Source organism: Cheilinus undulatus, linkage group 6 (genome assembly GCF_018320785.1).
Source record: "Cheilinus undulatus linkage group 6, ASM1832078v1, whole genome shotgun sequence".
NCBI lineage: Eukaryota > Metazoa > Chordata > Actinopteri > Labriformes > Labridae > Cheilinus > Cheilinus undulatus.
The window spans coordinates 608,694-631,845 of NC_054870.1; the positions used below are offsets into that span (position 1 = coordinate 608,694).

At 41.3% G+C, this 23,152-nt stretch overlaps 1 protein-coding gene across 2 annotated transcripts in view; it reads left to right on the forward strand.

Moving 5' to 3' along the window:
• tjap1 (tight junction associated protein 1 (peripheral)) overlaps positions 1-23,152 on the forward strand; it is a 125,664-nt gene that overhangs the window by 31,701 nt on the left and 70,811 nt on the right. For both annotated transcript variants that reach the window (XM_041789984.1, XM_041789983.1), the window contains exons 2-5: positions 9,241-9,355; positions 9,652-9,701; positions 15,946-16,116; positions 23,041-23,069. In XM_041789984.1, the coding sequence (XP_041645918.1) occupies positions 15,997-16,116; positions 23,041-23,069 (149 nt within the window). In that variant the 5' untranslated portion in view covers positions 9,241-9,355; positions 9,652-9,701; positions 15,946-15,996. The remainder of the gene's footprint in view (positions 1-9,240; positions 9,356-9,651; positions 9,702-15,945; positions 16,117-23,040; positions 23,070-23,152) is intronic.

Sequence of the window (23,152 nt, forward strand, 5' to 3'; positions counted from 1 at the left end):
CCATGAACGCACCGCAGTCTAACACAAGACAGTCTGTGTGTAACTGAGCTAGTATTAGTTAGGATGTTCGTAGCGGTATAATTACCTAGTCAATTAAACGTATCTTTATTTAGAATAGTCAAAACTAGTCTATAGACGAGAGAACACAAAGAAGAGTGTTTGTGACGTTAGCCTGATATACTCTCTACAGTGTGGCTAGCATTGAAAGCTAGCGCTGCCCACCTTCGTTCCTCTTTGCAGATTAATATCATTTTTGCTGCTTTGATATTTGGCCTCTTTTCACTTCAGGTGAGTCGTCATACGTGAGCTTAACCCTCAACAGCCCACATACCACTTTATTTCCATTTACTACTTTGGAAAACTGTTGTACTGCGATCTTTCTACTATATGCTAACAGAGTAGCCACCGCAGACCTTCTCATTGTTTACATCTGGTGAAGGGTCAGAGAGGAAGGCTGCTGCCATTAACTGAAGCTACTGAAGCTACAGCGGTCTCTAGTGGCGGGAGGTTCATCAAACACAGTATAGACAGGGATTTCAAGCCTGTGTTCTTAAAAAAGGATTGGTAATTAGTTTAACCGACTGTTAAAGTAGTAGTTTAACCTACTTGAGTTATGCTATTTAGGGTAAGCATTGTTGTTTATAACTTATACTCAATTGTTGCTTTTTGGATAATGTTGATATTTATTTTTTTTGTAGTAGTTCAAATAAATTTGTTTGGAATACATTTAAATTCAATTTGTCTTGTTTTTTTGTGCTTTTTTTTTTTTGCTTTTTGCTTTTTATTAAGAGGAGCTGGGTGGTTTAATACTCATGTAACCTCACACATTATACTAACAACAAAAATAAATGTTATATATATATATCGGAATCAGTATTGGTATCAGCACATATTTATTGGAATCAGATCAGAACTGAAAAAAAGTGGATCAGTGCATCCCTAGGGGTAAGCGTCTTACCTGAGGACACATCGACATGAGACTGCAGGAGCTGGGAATCGAACCCACACCCTTCTGATTGCAAGATGACACACAGTGGCCCAAAAATGACCCTCATTTTAGTTCTACAAACTCAGGGTCAAAGTTGAAGTTCACCTGATTGGCTGCAGGTTCCACTTTGGGTCCATGCAGCTTGCCATGCATTGGTGCTCCTCTCATTTCTGGCATTTAAATCAGTCCATAGAATCCAGATATGTGTGTAAATATGCACGAAGAAAAAAACACGTTCCAAATAATCCTGATTTATCAGTGTCTGCGTATGTACACCTGTACAGAATGTTCTCTGAATGTTGGCTCTCAGATCAGGTTCTTATTTCGCCCACCACACTCCAACATTACACCATAAATGATCAGTGCAAAGCATCTCATAGATGTTGACACATTTATACACTGCACATTATCAAATGATTTATTTCATTTTTGGCCTCTGTCTTAATACGATGGTGGATAGAACTGAAAAAACAGAGGAAGAAAGAGTGAGGATGAAACACAGCAAAGGGCCCAGTCACACCAGGCTGCTGTGTCAGGACTGAACCTCTGTACTGAATCATTGGCAGTGTTGAAAATTATCTACAGAATCGTGGAGCAAAGAATAAAAAAAAGATAACTCTACTAACAGAAAGCCTGATGTTTGTAGATAGGAGGAGGATGGGGAGCTCATACTGCTCAGCAGTGAGGTCAACAACATGTGGAAAATCTGCCAGAGCCAACAAGTCACCAGAACATTCACCACAACCTCCAGCCGTGTCCATGAAGTCATCATGCAAGTGCCACAGCAGCCACACTGTTGGTTTACCCTGAAACCAGAAGGACTGTTTATACAAAGTGTTTGGGAAGGGCAGGACTCTTTGAAAATTCTCAGGAGCTGATTGGACAAATGCTCTGTCCATCAAAATCATGACCAGCCAATCAGAGCGACAAGACAAAATGAGGAAGTAGACATGTACAACTCCACTGCTACGTAAGCTGAGTTACCCAGGCTAGTGCAGAAAGCTTTTAGCGTTGCTCTTGTGTTAATAAAGAAGTGTGGTAAAGGTCTGAATTAACTTCAGCTTTTCTGCAGCTACATCCAAGCTAATCGCTCCACCAGTATCCTGGTATATACCGTATATATGCCGTATATACCAGCTTACAGTACAACTCTAACCCAACCGTAACCATCACAAACTCATTTGCTAGAAGAAAATCTGTCTTTTAATGCTACCAGGGCTGTAAGCCTGCTCAGGGACTGAGTGTTTTGATGCAGTTCGGACAGTGCCAGTGGGTTTTGGGCTTCAGTCTACCATACTGCCTTGCTGTTTGCCTCTGGTTTGGGTTTTGCACCCATCATCGTGGGGTTTTTGTGCTTTTTGAAAGTCAGTTGGTCTTCTTTGTGGAATAAAAGGATGGAGCATTGGTATATTATTCTTTTTAAGGCCATTTTGAATAATTTGCCTTCTTCTGTATGTGCGGTACTGACTCCACGGACTGTTGACAGCTGTAACTTTTGTTCTCATCATGTGTGAGATTCCTCAAACACACTGCCGTCTCAGCCAGGACTCGTCTGTAAAAGAGATTGTTGTATCTCAATGGGAAAACTCCTGGTTACATGAAGATGATAAAATGATGAAAAAATTAAAATAAATGCAGAAGCAGGTCAGAAAAGCAAAAACAGCTTTTCTACCATGGAGAGCTTTCAGTGCTGTTTGCTCTTTTGGTACATAGATAAGGTCCAGTTCTGATAAAATTGCCACTGTAGCTACATGGAGCTCACCGCTGGCAGCTGTCATGGCTATAAGCTCACAGTGCAACTTAACACCGCCACTAGCTACCACCTTGTGAATAAGCGATTGGTTTGAACAGTTTTTGGTTTGACCCAAATGTTGATTGGAGCTTTGGCTTGGCCTGATGATGACCTGGCAAGGTTACTGACGATGGTTATTATTATCGGTTCTAACAAAATAGTCTCAGTAGTGGGATGTCCTGTTAGACGGTCTGACTGGGGCTGTTAATGTGGAGATAAGAATTGTGTAAGAGCCATCGCTGTCTTTAGTGCCACGCTTTGCTCATTTATCAGTCCTCACAGATAACAAACAAGGCAAAGGCTTGATATGATGTAAGGTGTGTGCTAATTGCTACTGACATCAGCTCTGGTTTCCATTTAGTGGATTTTGTGTCCTGGTAGAGGACAGAGGAGTCTGATTACTCAGACAGGTGAGCTGCAGGTGTGTCTCTGTCAGTGTGAACAGAATGTTAAATAATTGATCACTTGATTTGGTGGGGCTGTATCTAGAGCTGCTTTCAGGAAAGATAGACGGTAATGTTGATGATTTAAAGGATCTGGGATCAAACAGGAATATTGATTAGGGCATCATTGTGTAATGTAGCCTCCTGTCATCATTCTGGGTAAAGCACCTCTCTACTCTCAGAGGTGGTTGAGCATTTAAAATAAAATGGCTCGCTAAAAGGTTTAAAGTTGCCATCCTTTTATTTATGTAGAGAACAGCATCCCTGAGCTGTTGAGATGTAGAAGAGGAGAAGTCCAACCAGGAAGTTATGGTACAAAAGTTCAATCCACCAAAAGCTGAAGTTTTTCTGTGGTTTTTGGAATATTGCTGAGGCAGTACAACCCACACTTACTGTCTAGTGATCAGCCTTGTAGTACTCGAGTCCTGGACTTTGACTCGAGTCATGATTTGGAGGACTCATGACTCAACTTGGACTCGAGCGCTGATGACTCAGACTTTGACTCGAGCTTTAACTGCGTCGGGACTTGAGGAGGAACCTTTTTGCTGAAAACTGTTTATTCTGTAATATTTGTTGTTTTTGTGTGATAAACCCCTCGTAACTGATCAGTGTTCACCAGCGCCTGGTGTGCGTTCACCTGCATGCGCGTTCATGTGAGTCTAACCTGATGTCTGTTAAAACAACCAGAGGAGGGAGAGAGGAGGAGCCTGGTGACAGAGAGAGGAGCTGATAGGCTGATAGGTATCTTAAACCTGTGGCTCTTCTCTGTATTCCCGCGGAAATCTTTACTAGAAATGAAACTAAAATGCAGCCAGCCTACGTTTGAATGTCTGAAAATCTCCACCAGCTGCTCAGACTGGTCATATTAGCTGCTGTTGCTGCTGTACAGTAATCCTCGTCAGTCTGGGACAGAGTGATAAAAACTCTTAAACCTTGTAGAGAGTCCCGATAGTTAAAAATATCAATCCAACTCTGAAATCTGCGTTAACAACGGCGAGATAATGCTGATTAGGTAGGTAGACGAGGTGGCATACGGTAAAATTGTGATGTGTTTAAAGACAGCTCAGACTTTAGAGTATTGCAGGGGGGACGAACTTAAGACCTTTTTATGATGTGTTCAAATGTCCCATGGAGAAAATAGGAATTTTAGTATTTAGTTATAAATCTGAATAAATCCAGTCATTTTAAAGGAGGAATATTTAGTATAAGATAGATGTAAAGAGTTCAGTTAAAAACATGTTTTCTCATTTTTCCACCCTGAATAAACAAATAATCCTGTTAATATCACTAATATTATAGATGAAGAGTGTAACAGCTCCTCTAGGCCTTCAGAATAAACAGTTGAATAAATTCATACATTAATAGAACACATCAGTGCAGCCCACCTGGAAAGCTTAATGCATTAAAAATTATTGATCATTTTGGTTTAATGGCTCTAGGTTTTAGGTACTGGGGACTCGACTCGGACTCTGACTCGGGTAAAGAGGACTCGACTCGGACTCCACTCTGATTTTTCTTTGGTTACTCTGACTCGACTCAGACTTGAACACTAGGGCCTCGGGACTTGGCTCGGACTTGGCTCGGACTCGAGGATGTGCACAGGCCCAATATGACATCATGTTCAGGTAACACAATGAATCAATAACCGATTTTTTTACACCACTTTTAAAAATGGATTTGATTGATTTGTTGTTGCAGCTCTCTTTAATAATATTTCTGAAAGGATTCAATAATTGCAACCAATGATTTCTTTCATTCTGAAGTCATTAATATCTCTCTTCATTGATTACCTTATTACAAAGCAGGTATCATACTGAGAAATGCTGTTAAATAATGAATGATTTATGGACTGTGTTTATATTTGTGTCTGTGTGTTGGATTACATAGGACAGGGGTTTATCTTTGCTCAGAGAGGATTATGGGAAGGATGACTCCTGTGCCTTCTCTACTCTCTGGTTGGTTGATGCCAGCCCCCTTCCCTGCTCTGTGGACAGCAATAGAAAGTGGACTCAGGTCATGGCCTATATCAAACACAGGTTCTAACATTGCATTATTTAATGGATTTGATATTCATAAAGTAGAGAGAGAGCAAAAAAAAGACTGTAAACTAAAAGAGAAGGAATAATGACTTTGTGCCTTTATTAAGAAAAGATGGTGGAAAATGGCAAAGGAGCCCAGGTTGGAATTTTGCTTGCCCGCTTTGTGAAAAACAGCCTCTGTTTACTGCATTGGCTGATATAACCACATAATAATCCAATGATGTATACAGATACATTAATTGGTTGATCAATTATCCAGTGAAATTGACAGAAAGTAAAAAAAAAACATCTACAAGTCACCTTTAAGCTATGCTTTTATTTTGAAATTCCTCCTGTAGGCTTGAAGGCCGTTTCTGCCCAGCTGTGTTGTGCTGAACTTTCAAAGAGGCTAGTGAAACGGGTGACTGACAGCCCTAGTCACAGTTTATAAAGATTATAACTCCTCCCACTTCTCTTCCTCTGTGTGATACATGTTCATGTCTGGTTTTTTATCAAGCAACCCGCTTCAGCGAGTAATGAAACCGCCACTGTCTCTACTGCTTCACTGATGATTATTACTGAACCTTAACTGGACATTTGCTGTTTGAGAAAAGCTCCATTTGCCAGAGTATTCTATCTAGAGACCTCATGCTGACTTAGTGTCCTCTTGCTTTTGGCAGTAATGTCAAACTCAAGTCAGAAGTCTGAATCCTGATTGGCTCACAGAGCTGTTAGTGACTGAGCCTGAGGTTATTGATTTTCTTTAAAAAGTCAGTAAGCAGCAGATTTATAATCAGAGCAGAAACATGTCTCACTGTTCTGACCTGATCATTCACTGCTGGTCTATAACCAGGCTGTTTATCAATACTTTGATTGACCAGAAAGTCTTTAAATACATTTCCTGTTGGTGCAGCTCCATTAACCAGTCATAGATAAAAATCAATAAATATCAATAAGTTATATAACAGACACACAGACACAACACAGACAGTCCTCAGTGAGGATTTCCCAGCATGCCATCTGCTGCGGTTTGACCTTCAGTGAGAGGTGAGCGGTTTGTTCAGGTTGTCAGCAGGATGATTCGCTCCCTTTCACAGACACAGTGTCGACTGGTTCTCTGACTCAGTCACACTAATACTCAGGGTGCGTGTGACTGAGTGTGTGTTTGTGAGAGTGTGTAGTCCAGGTTCATTATCAGCTGCTGTTTGCCTGTGTCTTTACGAATACACCTTATAGTGCTGATAATGATCTTATGATCCCGTTAAGAAATTGAGGGAAATTTTGACTTTACAGTGTTCAGTGGTTATGACGACACAGATTAGCCCGATAAGCTTAGCTGCTGTTGCTAATGGCTAATTATCCTGGAGTCATATGATGATGAAGATTGGTGTTGCTCCAGTGTTTTACCTTCTTACAGCTTCCTTGTGTTAGAGAAACCTGAAATGATCCAGTATCTTTTCTTTTAGTGTAGCTGGCAGTAGCTAGACACTATAACCCATGTAACACTGTGAGTACCATCTCTCCCTTCATTGGAGTGAGGCGTCTGCTGCATCTGTTGGCTCTTTTGTTCTGCCACAGAGGATGTTTATTTTAAAACTGCCATCCCAGCGTTTACATCCGTGTTGATTCTGTAGCATCTGTATCGAGACGTATCTGCAAGGTGCACATGTCAGTATATTGCCACATTGATTCTTTTAGCACAGGCCTACTTCCTATTACCTTTATGTCCTAGGGCTGGGCAATATGTCAATTTTGTACGTTTTTTGGCTACATTATTCAAAAAGATTATGGGTAAAGCCAAGTTAAGACAGAATACTTGGGACACAACAAGACGATTTTAGAACATAGCTGGTGACAATCGCAGCTGTCACCAGCTCTAAAACGAGCCATCGCAGCTCAGCCAGGCCATCTGGTGATGTGGTCTGCCATTCAGTTTGTAAAATCAAGCAGGACGTTCAGGATGTCTGCTGGCTCTTTAAAGTATTAAAGTTGATAAATCAATTCAGCAAAAATGTAGGCTTTGAAAATGGAATAAATACAGCACTTTGAGATTTTACCTTGGAGCTGTTTTCAGTTTCTATACTTGTCAAAAGAATTGCAGTCTAATATTTCTGCTTTTGTTGACGTCAGCCAGCAAGCTTGTTTATGTTCTGGCCCGTTGAGCTATCTGTTCATCCTTACAGTTCTCTGAGACGTGGTTGGAGGAGAAGGTCCTGGGGCAGATACTTGTTAACGTTTACAGGATTTTACAGCTTTGCAGTGAAACAGATCATGTTGCCAACATGATGTTGGCACTGCTAGGGGCACAAATGGCCTGGCAGGTTGGTCACACCCCATATGACCTCCAATTTCCACATACAGTGACCACGCCGCGATCTGCCAGCGATTCGTACTGCAGAGCAAATCACTTCCTCTAGTCTATCAGAGCATTTCCACAGCCAGCGCTCCAGTCTGGCAGTGGCTTGTGCCTGGACCAACACTTTGCGCCACTTCGTTCGCGATACCCTGCAGGTCTATTTTCAGCACCGGCTGCTGCCAAACCGCATCAATACCCGTTGATCAGAAAGCTCCAAACAGGAAGTCAGAAGCGTAGAATATCCGGTTCTTTCAAAGTACAACACAATGCACGGACTCCTGGTCATAAATCATCACTATATCAACATTATGTCTCATCCTGCAGAGAGAGCAAAGGGTCACCAAGAGGTCAGTGGGTCACAGAGCTACAACGGCGCCACTGATGAGAAAAAGTTAACTTTTTAGGATATTAAGCCAAAGAATTTTACATGAAACCACAGATCCTTCAAGCAAACATGACCCTTTTAGCTTCCCAATGTGCTCACCTAATGGCGGAAGCAATAATATCATGGACTTACACCAGCACGGATGATAAAGTAAGCCCCAAAGGTAAAATAGTCCGCTGTTGACATGCTGTTCCTGTGTGAACTCACAGTTCTCCTGTGATTCCTGCCTGCTGATCAGGGCTGCGCGGCGCAGCACTCTTGACACACTTCCAGTGGACGAGGTTGCTCGCCTTCAATCGGACCCCAACTCTTCCATCTCTTTTCCAAACTCTATCCACTGTCCTCCTCTTTAAAATAAAGGTATGAGAAACCAGAAGATATAGAAAAAGACAACATTAAGATGTGCCCCACACACACACACACACACACACACACACAAGCACAGATAGATTTATTGGTCAGTAACTTTGGAAATAGCATCGCTTCCAGAGCACATGTGCATTTTGGGCCACATGGATCAAGAACCAGAAGTTCGTTTTTCAGTGCGTTTCTCTTCGTTATGAGAAAACAAATGAGAAATTTTCTGTTTCTCTAACACGCCTTAGGATGTGCCGTTTTCACAGAATAGAAAATCTCATTTCAAACCAAAAAAGCGAAGCTCGGCAGGGCTGGTCTGTACTCGTCATATTGTGTCATTGTATTGGTTGAGAGCCCCCTAGTGGTGGTTTTAGGCAGCATTGTTTATGAGGATGTACAAATGTTTGACCACTGGGTACATTTTTTTTGTCATCACTAAATGATGCAATATTGATAAATTTATATACAGTAGTACCTAAAAGGGGATTTTTTAAAGAAAAATCACAGATGCAAATCTGCATTAAAACCCAAAATTGTCATGAGTGGAGTAATTTAGATTATTCATCTGTCTTTGGGCCATGCTTTGAGCTGTTGAATAATGTTTGGCATGGATTTTGTGCTTTTGTTATGCCCATCTTTTTCATTTTAATGTTTAATGTTCAAGTATTTGTTTTTTCACTCTGTGAATCATATTGAGTGGCTCTACTCATAAATGGTTCTCTATAAATCACCTTGCCTGCTCTAATCTGTTTCCATGTCTTAAACATGAGTTTAGAAGCTTTTAACCTGATTTTAGCTGGTGTTCTTAGTATTTTGCCACTTTACCCTCTGCGGTGTCTGGCAGGCTGACTGACAGCAGGTATTGACTCGTGTTTTTCCATCTGACTGTCTTGTGTTTCAGGTGATCAGAGGCCGCTGTCTCACATGCCAAGAGGAGAAAGAAGAGAAGGAAGTGGACAGAGTGTGAGGAAAGACACTGCAGAGAAGATGACGAGCTTTCAGTGCTGACGTACAAGGTGAGGATCTGTTCAAGGACAGATTGGTCACAGAAAGACAGAGACACACAAACAATCTCCGTAGCCTTGGCTCTTCTCTCTCCTGCTAATTCATATTGTACGTTTTCAGTCACAGTGAAGAATCAGCCTCATGTTTTTCATTGTGAACATGAATGAGAGGATGAGACTGTGATGAAGAGACATGTGTATAAATGTATGATTAACTCCCTGCAGATGTGATAGTCAGTAGATCTCTAATCTAAATAAGCGTTTCTACGATGTGAATATTAAGAGCTGATCCTCTGAATGTTTTTCAGCTGGATTGTTTCCGTGGATGAAGTCAGTGCTGGGGCTGCCTACACTTCAGGTACAAACACACTTAAAGTGGCCATTCAACACTCTGAAACATCCTGGAAAACCTTGAAAACCTCCTAAAACAAACTTGTAGACTCTAAAACACAGCTGAGCAGTTGTCCTGTCACATTAGAGTTGTCTGCTTTCTTTGATCAAATTAATTGAGGCCACAACCACGCAAACATCCACTGAAAACCCGTGTTTTTGTTTTCAATGTTAAAAAATGTCTGCACTGTACATGGTTCATTAAAAATGCCTAAAAATGTGTGGTATGCAAACCAGAGTTTCCACTAGACTCTTGTCTTCAGCCAAAATGACCGCCAGTCTTCAAGAATTCAGCCTTTTAGTACAACTACTGGACATTTGCTTTAGAAAGCCATGTGACCAATAGCCTGCATTTAACAGCAATAAAACACAAAAACAGAAACACTGTGATACAGCTCTATGTCTGTGCTAAAGCAGGACTGGAGACACATTTTTATTTTCAATCCTATCCCAGGACTGAGACAGTAGACCTGAGTCGACAGAAAGAAAATGAGCTTTTCTTCAACACATGTAAGCAGTTGCCCAACTTACATTTTAATACATAACAGCGCTTAGCTTCACATTAGCACAGCCAAATACCATCTTCCACTGGAAACACCAACAGATTGTACCAACAGGTGACTAACCAGTGCTCCACTAACTAGACACCACCCTAAAACTCTGCATTACAACTGAAAATTAAGTCTTACTGTCAATGATCCCATTTTAGTCCTTATAAACTGATGATCTCAACTGTAACCTCCACTAAAACAGTAAAATCCAACCATCAGGGTTTATAAGACAAAAGCAGCCTCTTTGGATAATCCAGATCAGTCCTCCTCTCATTGATGGCTCTTCCCACACTGCTGCTGGTTAGCCAGGATGCCCCGAGCATGAACACCAGCTACATGGAGGTGAGATGGTGCTCTCACTGTTGGCCCTGATGACTCATGTCTTTCTGCATAACATGATTCTGTGTTGAACACACTTCCACTTCTTCTGGAAATTGGTCACTAGTAGATTTACCAAGGTCTACTACAACCCTCTGCTCAGCCCAGACCCGTCCTCGTCCCGGCTGCTTCATCACTGATTCCCATTGTAGTGTCCTTCTAAGATGGGGTAGGTACAAGAAAAGAGAGAGATGACAAAGAATCAGGAATATGAAAGGAATATTTTCTTGATTTCCTCTCACTTTCCTCACTCAACAGCTGTTAGCTTGTTTTATGAAGTGAAGTTAGACAAACAGCAATAAAAATGTGAATTAAAGATGCCACAGCATTGTGATAAGGTGATAACTACAACCTAAATCTTCAGCTAGTTTACAGCAGCAGTGAAATCCTAAATCACGTAGTAATTCAATGGTCTCTATTGTTGGATAAGGGGAAATGATCTTCACTCATGGAAATGAAAGAGTGAGACCATAGAAAGCCCTCACCCAGTTTAAAGATACTATATGTTGAACTTTTGCTCTGAAATATGAGTGAAAGGATGGAGAGATTAAGAGGATGAATAGAGAAAAGAAAGACAGGGACAAGGAATGAAACCTGAGAAGTAGATGGCAAAGCTGCCAGACGCTGAAATCAAGAAAGCAGTGAATGAGGGCAGAAATAAGTGAATGAATAAAACATTTGAAAGGACAAGAGAAAGAAGGAGGACACAGAGAAAGAAGGAGGACACAGAGAAAGAAGGAGGACACAGAGAAAGGAACATGGACGGGAAAGCCAGGAAATGTTTGAAAAAGGGAGAAAACAAAGATTTCTGCTGCTGAAAACAAGTTTGATTGTTTGGAGCGTCATTACAAATATAATAGCAGGTTCATGTATGTGTGAGTGTTGTATAAGAGCAGAGCATCATGGGTAAAAATGCTTGGGGCATTTTGATGTAAAATTTAGAAGCTTTACTCAGATGTCCTACCTGTCCCTGGTTAGCTTAGCCACCTGAAGTATTTTTTTTTAGTCTTGGTCAAAGTCAAAAATAGATTTGATGTTTGTTTGATAGAAACGACAGCAGACAGCTGTGTGAAACAGTGATGGTGACATCTTTACACATATACCTTTATATTTGTGAGCTTTGGTTTAGCTGAGAGCCAAAAACTGATGATTTCATGGTCCTGCACTCTTGTTTTGAATGATATAAAACACAGGATGAGGATTTGTTTGTCTGTTCTTTGGATAAAAAAATGACAGTGTCTAAAAAAGGCCAACTACAACTCCCATGGTGCATTTCTCTAACAAAAAGCCAAAAACAGAGCTTTTAGATTATAAAAACAAGCTGAAGCTAATTATAGGACTTTGTAAGCACCTGATTAAAGATTCATCCGTTTTAACCAAGCCTCTTTCCCAGAGCTCTACATGGCAACAGCAGCAAAGGCTCATGGGTAGTGTAGTATAAAGAGGCAGCAAGAACAATTAGAAGTGAAATGATGCAGTGAAACTTTGTCAAAAGATCGATGGCATTCACTTTGAGGACGTCACGTGACACGTTTGAAACAAACGGCAGCAGAAAATAGCATCATAATGAAGTGTGTTAGTGTGAGTGGGAGATTCAGAGGGTCACACAGTGATCGATGGCCTTTCATTGCTCCCCTCAGGACAGAACATGGTCATGTGACATGGACAAACTCTAAATAGAGCGGGTCATTGAGCAGAAACAGACCGTTCAGTCCAGACACATGTTAAAACAGAGTCACAGAACATCCTGATTAGTTTCAATTTAAATCGAACTGAATTTAGGATGAAATGTTTTTATGGTCCTGCAATGATTTATTTATCAGCATGGATGAGCTTTTGTCTGGACCAGAGTGTGCTGTAGTCTCACAGTAACCATGCTGATGTTTTCAAAGCCAAGGTTTTTTTTTTTATTGCCTTACCCATCACATTATTAGGTATACCTTTACAACTGCTCTCTAACACAGATATCTGATCAGCCAACCACATGGCAGCAGCCAGTGTATTAAACTCTGAAAACAAGACGATGCACTGAATTCAAAGTGAGTACCAGAGCAGAAAAGAAGGGTGATTCATGTGACTTCGAACGTGCCATAGTTGGTGGTCTGTTTATTCTGACCAGTGGTGGACTCACGGGGGGGGGGGGGGGGTCGCCCCCTGGTGCCCTAATGGTCAGAAAAAAACTGCAAAGAAGGGCCATTTTTGGATGCCCCTCTGTTGGCAGATATGGCCTATCAGATCACAGTATTTTTTCTGCCCTTCATGGTAATAGTATTATATCATACTAAATACTAAATTAGAATAGATATCACATTTAAATGCATATTCAGGCATTGCAATCCCCCTCCTCCCCCTAAAACAAGCCTGTGGTGGCAGATCAACTCATGTCTGAGCAGAACACTCCTTACAAGTCTCTCTGCTTTCACCTCTTTGTAACTTCTGTACTCTTAAAGCCTCCCATGGACAGGCGTTAAAAATGAGCCCTTTGCTATACACTTACAGCAGTGCATCAAGGACCTGTGTGCGATTAAATGTCACAGCATCAATGCTACTGTGTGTCCACATCAAAAAATGCTTGATAAATATATAAATAAGTTTCACTTCTGTAAATGCTGTAATGTTTCAAGCTGCTATTGACTACACCATCCTTCCTAATTTGGGGCCTTCACAATAAAAGCCCTCCAGAAATAGTACTCCAGCTATGAAGTAGCATGTTTATCATGAGTTTAACTTTACTTCAACACAGCTGCAGTGAGTTTACCCACACCTTTAAAGACTGGTTCAAGCTGAATCACTGCAGCACTGGGCTAAAATCAGACCGAGATGACCCAGCCAAGGTTATAATAGTTTTGGATTTTTCGATAGTTTTTATTTTTATTTTGTTTTCACTTCCTGTGTTCAATTTCTGTTTAGTTTTAATTAGTTTTGAGTGCTGGTTTGTTAGTTTAGTTTAGTTTTTATTTGGCAAAAAATGGGAACATCATGCCTTTTTAAAAACATATTCAAACAGGCTACTCCTTACTTTTCATTTTATTTGTTAAATGATGATGTAAAACTGCCACTGTATGAAGTCTTAACCAATCAACTCAGACAGTTTTATGCTCCCCAGACTCTGGTGTAGGTGCCAGTCAGTCTGGATGAGTCAAAGACTAAAACTAAGGAGATGTAGTCTTTATTTTTATTTTATTTTAGTTAGTTTTGTAAGTGATCTATACAGGTTTAGTTGGTTGTCATTTTTTGGTAAAGCTAAGTTTTGATTTAGTTGTAGTTAACTAAGATGATTTTTGAATGTTAGTTTTAGTTATTTAGTAAGTTTTAGTTAACTATAATAACCTTGGACCTAGCTTGTGTCCCAGACAGACTGACAGGTGCATGCTGCAAAGAGAGCACAGCCACTATGTTGCTGTTGTCACACACACTTTTTTACAGACAGAAAAAAACACACATTTTACCAGTTTACTGTATTGCAAGTTTTGTACAACGGCCAAGCGAGTAATGTTCAGTTAGTTTCCTGGCTGCTCATAATAAAACATGGCCAAATGCTCTGTTGGGTGTCCTACCACAAAGGGTAGTCAGTATGGAATAAAATAAACAATAGATATACCTTTTTAATGACCAAATTTTATTTTTTTTATGAGGATAGACACTATATTCATCCCTATGGAAATTCATATTTCTTTGATTGAGAGCCCCCTAGTGGTGAAATTTTACATTCCAGAGGTTTCAAACTTTGGACTGATGTCCACTCTGACTCATGGATCACAGCTTTTCAAGGTACCAGGTCAAAGTTACTGGGCCTCATGGTCAGCTAATGCCTGTAGCAGTGATACTCAACGTGCGGCTCTTGAGCCACATGTGGCTCTTTTGTGATGATTTGTGGCTCTTTTATGTCTACATTTGTGATATTTTCCCCAGAAAACCATGAAAAAGGTCAACTTTAACTTTAGAAATTACCCATTGCAAGTTACATTAATCATTTTTTTTCCCACTCTTGTACAGGTGGCTTTAATTGTCAATCTTTAATTTTTTATCTGTATATTTCCATTGCCCTTATTTGCATTTTTGCCCATGTTTTTCCTTTTTTTCCACTTTTAATCCATTTGTGTTGCTTTTATGGCCTGAGTTTGCCACTTCTTTTTGACAGTTTTTGCCCTTTTTTATCCTGCTTTTTGCTATTTTCCATTTTTTTCCCTTTTATTGCCACTTTTAACCCCTTCTCGCCCATTTAAGAAGCCTATTTCCATTGAATGACATGTTATTCTCCATTTTGCCCATTTTGGTCTCTTCTCACTCATTTTTGCCACTTCTTTGTCGCTTTTTGACCATTCTGCCACTTTAACCCAGTTTTGCCACTTTTCACCTCTTAGATTGTGGCTCTTGCAAGGTATTTTTCAACAGTTTGGCTCTGAGCAGGGTTGAGTAACACTGGCCTATAGCATTTCTTCACCCACAGCTGTACTCTCACTGTCTGATAGTTGGATACACAGAGGCATATAAGCACAAGGCAGGAGTACTATTTTATACGTATCATCATAATGTACGGGGAAATAAAGATGTGAGAAGGGTTCCCTGCTAAATGCTAATGCTCTACAGGGGTCTTTGGCGTGGCAACAGTTGGGAAACCCACAGCTATGGCGCCTCTGTTAGCAATGCTAGCTGTGTCATTCTGATTAGCCAGCCAACACTGACACATTAGCGCTGACCTCATTCTGATCGATGGAGCTGCATTTCCTGCTCTGGAAACAAACTGAGATCAATGAGGTGCCTGAGGCTCTGACTCTCTCACCCACACTTAGTCTGGCCACAACAGACACACACTCTGCTTACACAACATTCAAAGATATTGTCTGAAACTTTCCTGTAAAGATGTTTAAGACGTTTGTGGAGACTCCATCATCACCACTGTAGAGCTGCTTTATCAGCTGTAGATGGGACATGTATTAAAGAGGAAAAATGTGCTGCCAGTGGAGGTCTGAGCCTTCAGTCTGGTGCTCAAATGCATAAAAGTAACCAGAAAATTTTGGACAAGATGCAAAACAAACATTTATGTCACAGTCTACGCACAAAAACAAACAAACATGATGAAGTTTGCAGAGATGGAGCCATGTTTGATGTTAATCAGGGGCGACCAAGCATTGATCTGTACAGAGAGAGAGAGGGAGAGAGAGAGTGACATCAGTGGCAGAGTACAGTTGTGGTTGAGGCGTTGTGGTGGGAGGTTGGCAGGCTGTTGGTGGCAGGCTTTTGTGTCATTCGGTACCTCATTAACTCTTCTTCTCCTGGTAGGATTGACACACCGACAGGAAGGAAGCCAGGACAAAGAAGGTAGGGCCCAGGATGACAAGTGCGGCCCCTGCACGGAAGCCATACCGCAAGGCTCCACCGCAGCACCGTGAGACACGCCAAGCTCTGCCCGTCGCTCCACCACCTCCTGCGCCTCAGCACAACATCAATCAGGTAAACCTAAACACCCCTCCTTCACCCCTGAGAAAATTCTCCTACATTTCTAACGCTCCCACACAGCCTCAAAGTGCTGGGTCACGGCATGCTGCCCCTGCCTCACCAATATCTATGTCTGAAAGCGAACTGGACATGTCAAGCCTGTCGAGCCTGGAGCTCTGCATCCCACCACCACCGCTCTTTAGCAACAGCCGACCTAACTGGAGCGCACGGACCAGAACCAGGATGTCAGGGGTCACCACCAGTCCTCATCGCTCTGTTAGTCGCTTCATCACCAGTGCCAGGGAGAGTTTTACTTCACACCAAAGCCCCATGAAGTATTCGCCGAGCTCCAGTCCCAGATCGGAGCATCACAGCTGGACACACCGCTCAAAGACTGGCATCACCCCAAAGAGCATCCTAAAGCAGCCAGCTTTTTTGGGCGTGGAGCACGAACGTGACACCTTAAGGAAGTCAAAGTCTGTTGAGCTGTTGGATGAGTTCGGGGGGCGACGCAGCAACACCAGGGTGCCCTCACGCTCTCTGGACCATTCTCAGGAGAGGACGCCAGTCTCGCGGCGGTCCTCTGCCCCGGCCTCCCCCAGGACTGATGGAAACTGGAGGATGCAGGCTCTACAGGACAAGGTTCGCTTCTCTAACTTTCTGGATGAGATAACCTGTCAGGTCTTGAGCCCTGCTAATCTCATGCTGCTCGGGAAGGAACCTTCTGTAGAGCATGGAAGCCCCACCCCTGAGCCCCGCCGATACCGCCCTGCCTACAGGAAGCAGCAGGAGGGGAGTCCAGCTGCAGAAAGGACTCGACGCTGGGACGACTGGGTTGCAGCGGTGCAGCGGTCTGACAGCTGGTACCAACCCCTCCAGGATGAGGGGTTAGGGGTGCGGCAGGGTGACATCACAGAGGGGGCGGGGTCTAAAGAGGAAGTGATGGGGATGACTAAAGGCGTAAAGATGGGGCCTCAGGATCCCGAACAGCTTCTGAGACATAAACACAAACATACTGTTTGTAGTCAGTGTCATCTGTCCCATGTAAAGGTAGGTCAGAGGTCAGAGGGGGTGACCTTCCTCATCTCCTCAGCCTCCCCCCTTATCCTTCCTTTTAATGTCTGAATAGGTTTATTCTCTTTCTTTTGTTCCTGTCTCTTCTTGTACTGTTTTTACCAAGCGATTCAGCATATTTCTAGGAAGTGACTCACTTCATTAAAGTTGAGGTTTAGAACAGCAACCGTTGATGGTTAGCTACCGGGAGAAATGTATTCTGTTAAATGAGTGGAAATCAGATGTTCAGGAATACGGTGGGTAGAAACAGCAGCAGCAGTAGTTCTACAGATTGAAATAGTTCTATCAAACATTACACCGTCGATTAAATAGTTAACCAAGAGTTAATACTAAGGCAGCTGTAGGAGTGCAGTTTAAAGTTGTTTAACTTGTTTGTGATAGTTCACATCCACATATACAGCTGTGTTTTTTATAGTAGCAGTGTGTCAGTCTCTTTTACCTGATACATCTCAGTATTCACATCCTAATTATAACAGAGAAGTCCTAAAGAGTACAGAGACTTCAGTTACTGTAATGTTGGCTGTTCATTTGGATGGTTGGAAGGAAGCCTCAGCTCGCTGCTCAGGGTCAGATTGTCTCTCTAGGATAACTTCTCTTCTGCTGACAAAACTTTTGGACTGAAAGGAGACCCCCAGATGGTCCAGAACTACCTGTTGTGAAACAACTACATGCTGCTACCAGCTAACTTTCTGTCAACAGTTAAAACGCCAAACTGTGCAATTAGGACTCGATGAAACATTTTCTTGTGATATGTTTTTGTGAATCTAATCGGTATTTACAATTTTATGGAGAAATATAAAAGTAATTCATCCCAGAAAAATTAACCTTTAATACAGATTACAAACTGGCACTCTGTGGGTTTGAGTTGAGGTGTTGGTTTTTTATTTTAGAATGATACATTTTCATCCTTAAAAAATACAAAAAAAATGTGAGGAATGAGGATGAATAAAGAGAAAGACTTTGGCTCATACGGTTCTGAAGGTCCAGACTAAAACTCCACTAACTTATCTAGTTACAATATTAGCAGCTGATATGGGCAGAATTTTACAGCCAAGCTAACAGCAGTACATGTCAGCAGAACCTTTCTCATCTGATGATACTGATATCCTAATCTCATGCATTCCTACAAATTTAATATGTTCCTAAAAGAGCAGGCTTAGACTGTGGTCTTTGTTATTTTATTTACAGACACCCAGCATTAATCTGTCATGAGCTCAGCACTAAGTAGGAAGAAACCTTGAGTAGACCCAGACCCTTGTTAAAGAGACAAAAAAACAAGAGCAACAACAACGACATGGGTAGACTTAAAGTGACAACGCCAGTAGGTAGAAGTAAATGTTTTATTGGAACGGACATTTATCATATGACACTTTTTAGCTTGTATATTTGGGTATCCAGATTATTTACTAACCACATAACATGAACGCTTATAACACAAAATCCTCCATTCTGTTCTGAATCTGTGCTTATTGCACAGTGAATAATAACAATAATAACAATAATAATAATGATGATGATGATATTAATAATAATAATGATAATGATAGTACTGCCATTATTCTCCAGCCAAAGCAACAGAAGCACACAACTGTACCAGGGTTTAGTGATATTCATTTCTTTATACCATCCAAACCCTCCCCAAATTTCACTGGGTTAAATGGTAATACTGCCAAGTGTTTAAGTACCACATTATTCAAGCACTTCCTGGCATGCACTCACAAGAACAGCGAGCTGAGTGCGTAGCTGTACAGGTGCTTCATTCATACGTTAGAATATATGCTTTGAGTCTGAAAAGACATTTATTAGGGCACGTTTAGTGATACTGACTCTGATACCAGGGCGTATGGGCCGAGAAAGAGTCAATCTCAGACTGATGTGAAGTTTCTGGACTGACCTAGCTACGGGGAACTTAGAACACAACATACAGATAGAATGGTGATGCATAGCCACTACGTAACACTTCAAGTTGTTTTTTCCTGCTTATTATTGCTAAAAATAAAAATGAGAGCCACATCACAGGCTCTCTGGCTCTCTCTCTTTTCAGAGCGTTTCCATCGTGATTTTTGTGTTACAGCGTGTGCAGTTTGACTCAGCATGACATGATGATGGAACAGTCTGCTGTTGGTCAACAGCCCCTCACAAAGCATTCTGGGAAAACAATAAAACAATATGGCCATTAGCTTTGAGTAAGTGGCGATAAATGAAGACCACCCTGGTCAGTGAGTCATGCAACTGATACCAATACCAGCATTTTCAGCAGTACCAGAATGGTAGATGACCTCTGGTTTCCACTGCACCACGGTCCAGTGTCAGTGTGTTTTACTCCGCTCCATCTGATGCTTTCATTGGACTTGGTGATGTGAGGCTTGCATGCAGCTGTTACCATGGACACCCATTCATGAAACTCCTGCTGCAGTTTTAGTGTTTACATTAATGCCAGAGGAAGTTCAGAACTCTTCAGGGATGGAATTAACAGAGACTTGGAGACTTTTACCCATGATCCTTAGCAGTCGTTGACCCCACTCTGTGATTTTACCTGGTCTTCTGCTTCCTGGCTGAGTTTCTGTCGTTCCTAAACTCTTCCACTCTCTAATAATATCATTAGCCATTTTTACACAGAGATTCCACAATAAAGGCAAAAAGGAATGCCTATCTCTGTTCCGCAACAAGCAATTCACACAAAGGTGTAACAGAGCCGAGCACGCCCGAGCTTAGATACACACCCCAGCGTCCCGTAATCAGATGGCAGCCGCTGCCCGAGCTGCTGCTTTCAATGAAACTCAAAACTAAAAATAACATGAATATTTATTTTGATCGATTAGATCCAATAGACTTTTTTCCTCCATGTTTCTGAGTTGGAAGTCCGACTTTAAGCAGTGCCACAGTGCCCGTATTTACGTCGGAGGTCGGAAACTTCAGAGTACCGAGCTTGCTTGAATGCATCATGGAACTTTTCAGACGCTGCTGTGAGCAGAGATGTGTCTGCTCTCTCCACTCCTGTACAGAGTGTGATCAGCTCTTGGACGTCAGTCTCTCCAGTTAATCCACATTATTCTTTGTTTTATCCCACTGTTGTTTTCTCTGATGAAATGCAGCTCGATTAAACTGCGCTGGTTTTTAAATCTCTCATTTATGGAGACAGTAGCGCACACTCGCTGTTGCGGAATGCCGTGACATCCTTTCACACTCGTTGTGGAAAAGTCTATTATGGCTCTGATACTACCTCTCGATCCAGATCAGAGGTTGGGTGAGATCAACCCCCCATTGCGGAATGGTCACTTTCATACAGAACGGCATTGCGGAACGAAGATGTAACAGACATGGAAAAGAGAGGCAGTGGGAAAGTAGCTCCTGACAGTTGACTGTGGAATATCCAGCATGAACTGTCTTAAATCAAAGGTGTCATCATCACAGAACCACGCTGGAAGTCTCTGAGCTCTTCAGAACGACCTGTTTAGGATCACAGATGTTTATAAATGGAGCCTGCATGGACAGGTGATGATTTTATACACCTGTGGGTCTGATTAGAACACCTGAATTGAATTATTAACAGGTGTGGCCAAATACTTTTGTCAAGACAGTGTATCTAAATTCCTACACCTGAGGTAGAGAGTTAGTAAGTGGTTTTGGATACAGCATATGTTTGGAGTCAGCAGGGTTCAACCATGTATGATAAAAGTCACCTGATTGAACTTAAGGTCACTTTATCTTTTATGCCCTTTGGATCCAAAGTTCCAGTATAAATTCAAATATCAGACTGAAGGCAAAAGAACAGGAAAACCTTTTGTTCCTGCAGGAATCATCATGAATTATTGAAATGATATGAGCAGATGCTAGCGAAGCCACTTTTCATACTGTTAATAACTGTTAAACATCAGTGAGACGACAAGTTCAAACCACAAACTTTGTGATTTAAATGTAATTACAAGGGGACAATGCGTCTTTCCTGTTTGTAGAAAAATTGAAGTAAAATTCTCACACAGCAGCTGCTGAAATACCCAGAATGCAACAGTCCAGCAGTCAGGAGATGAAACATGGATTTATCTTAATGCAGCCAGCTGCAGGCTTCGTCTCTACGTGCTCTTCATATTGAATTCCGATAGTGACACTTGAGGAAGCAGATAATGTCAACAACAAATCATCAGAACATAACACTGCAGCCACAGGACGGAGCGATGTGATTGGCCTTTCCCCACTCCAGTCACAGCAGCTGAGTCGTTGATAATGCTGCTCTGTAGGCAATCGATCATGCACGCTGGGTGAGGATGTGTTTCCATAAGTCGACAGAGATCAATAATACAGATGATAAAGAAACGGAAAACATCTGACTGTCTCTACAATGTGGCTTCATCGACGTTTACTGACCCGCCATCACTGGCACACATTGTTCACATGACAACACGTTGCTGCTCTGCAGTCCTGAAGTCCTGAATAACAGCAAAACACAGAAACGTGCTGCAGTTCATGGTGGTTTAGCTCAATTTGATACCATATTTATTGGTCACCTACAAAATGATGCACTTTGTTATATAACGTTTATGTCCTGCCAAGAATTATACATATTTCATTAAATAAACTTAAAGTACAGAGATAAAAATACCTCTAAAAATAAATTAAAATATTCATAGATAAAACTGAATGTAAAAATATCACGAATAAGAGTTGTGGGATATGTTCCAGCCAAGAAAAACATCACATGATATATGCTGGATAAAAATTTAAAAACACCAAAACCTCAAGAATCCATGTATTAGTCTTTTCATAGTTTGGTATGCAGTACGTTCAGAACGTATTCATACCTTGTAGCCTGATCCTACAGTTGTTTCAATTCATTTTCATTCCATTAGTCTACACTCAGCTGAGGAAGTCCGGTCTCTGAGCTCTGCAGCTCCTTTAACCTTTGACCCTTGGTTTCTGCTCTGATATCATTGTCAGCTGTGAGCCTTTAGAATCACATCCAATCAGGTTAGTTTAGCACAGGTGGACTCCAGTCAATGTGTAGAAACATCTCAGCAATGAGACATGGAGGAGCCTGAGCTACATTTACAGTCTAAATACTGATATCAATGTGAGATTAAAATTTTTATTTTTATTTTTTTAATTTGAAAAAGTGAAGGGGGTCTGAATACTTTCTGGATGCAGTGTATATAGAAAACGAACATGTCTTGTTCACAGTGATGGACTTTGCTCATGTGTGAGCTGCTTACTTATGCTGCACCATTATTATTATCAGCCATCAGCTGTGCTTCAGATAGTTATATTTTTCCAAGCTCCATGTCCCTTTATTGTGCAAACCTTAGGTTGAACTCCAATGATTTACTCCTACAACTACATACTGATCAAGACAAGAGTATTGTTTGGTTAAATATCTTGTATTTATGCCTGGTGTGTAACAAGATCATTTAAAATGTTAAGACAAGATAGTTGTGTACAAACAAGATTGATTGTCTTTAAAATTGTAATCACCACTTAGCCTCCAACAACTGCATTATCTCTGTTCCAGAAGAGGTCAACTGTCTGATGTCTAACATGGCAGATGGCTCATCACTGCCTTTTGTCCTTCTAAATGGATGTGTTCAGGCTGTCTGTAGCTAAACATCATTCCTGCGTTACATTTATCTACATTCAACCTGAACACACAGACTTAACTGATCTCAGAGAAACGTTGTGAGTGACAGTGTGAATTTTAAGCCCTTTTAATGAGGATTTTCTGTATAATGAGAGAAATAACCTGCTATCAGCTCCTGTTATGATGAGGGGAGGTTCTTATTAGAGCAGCAATTTGAGGGTTTAGTTCACAGAATGTTTTGTTTGTTGCTGTTTTTGTCTTATAAATCTGTTCAAACGGTTTTTCTTCTGTTTCAGGAGGCGATATCAGAGTCTGACAGGATCAGGTGAGAGCCTTTCTCTTCATTTCTTTTCGTTTCCTCATGAGCTGTTCCCTTTCTGTTCTTACAGTAGATAAAAAACAGAAGAA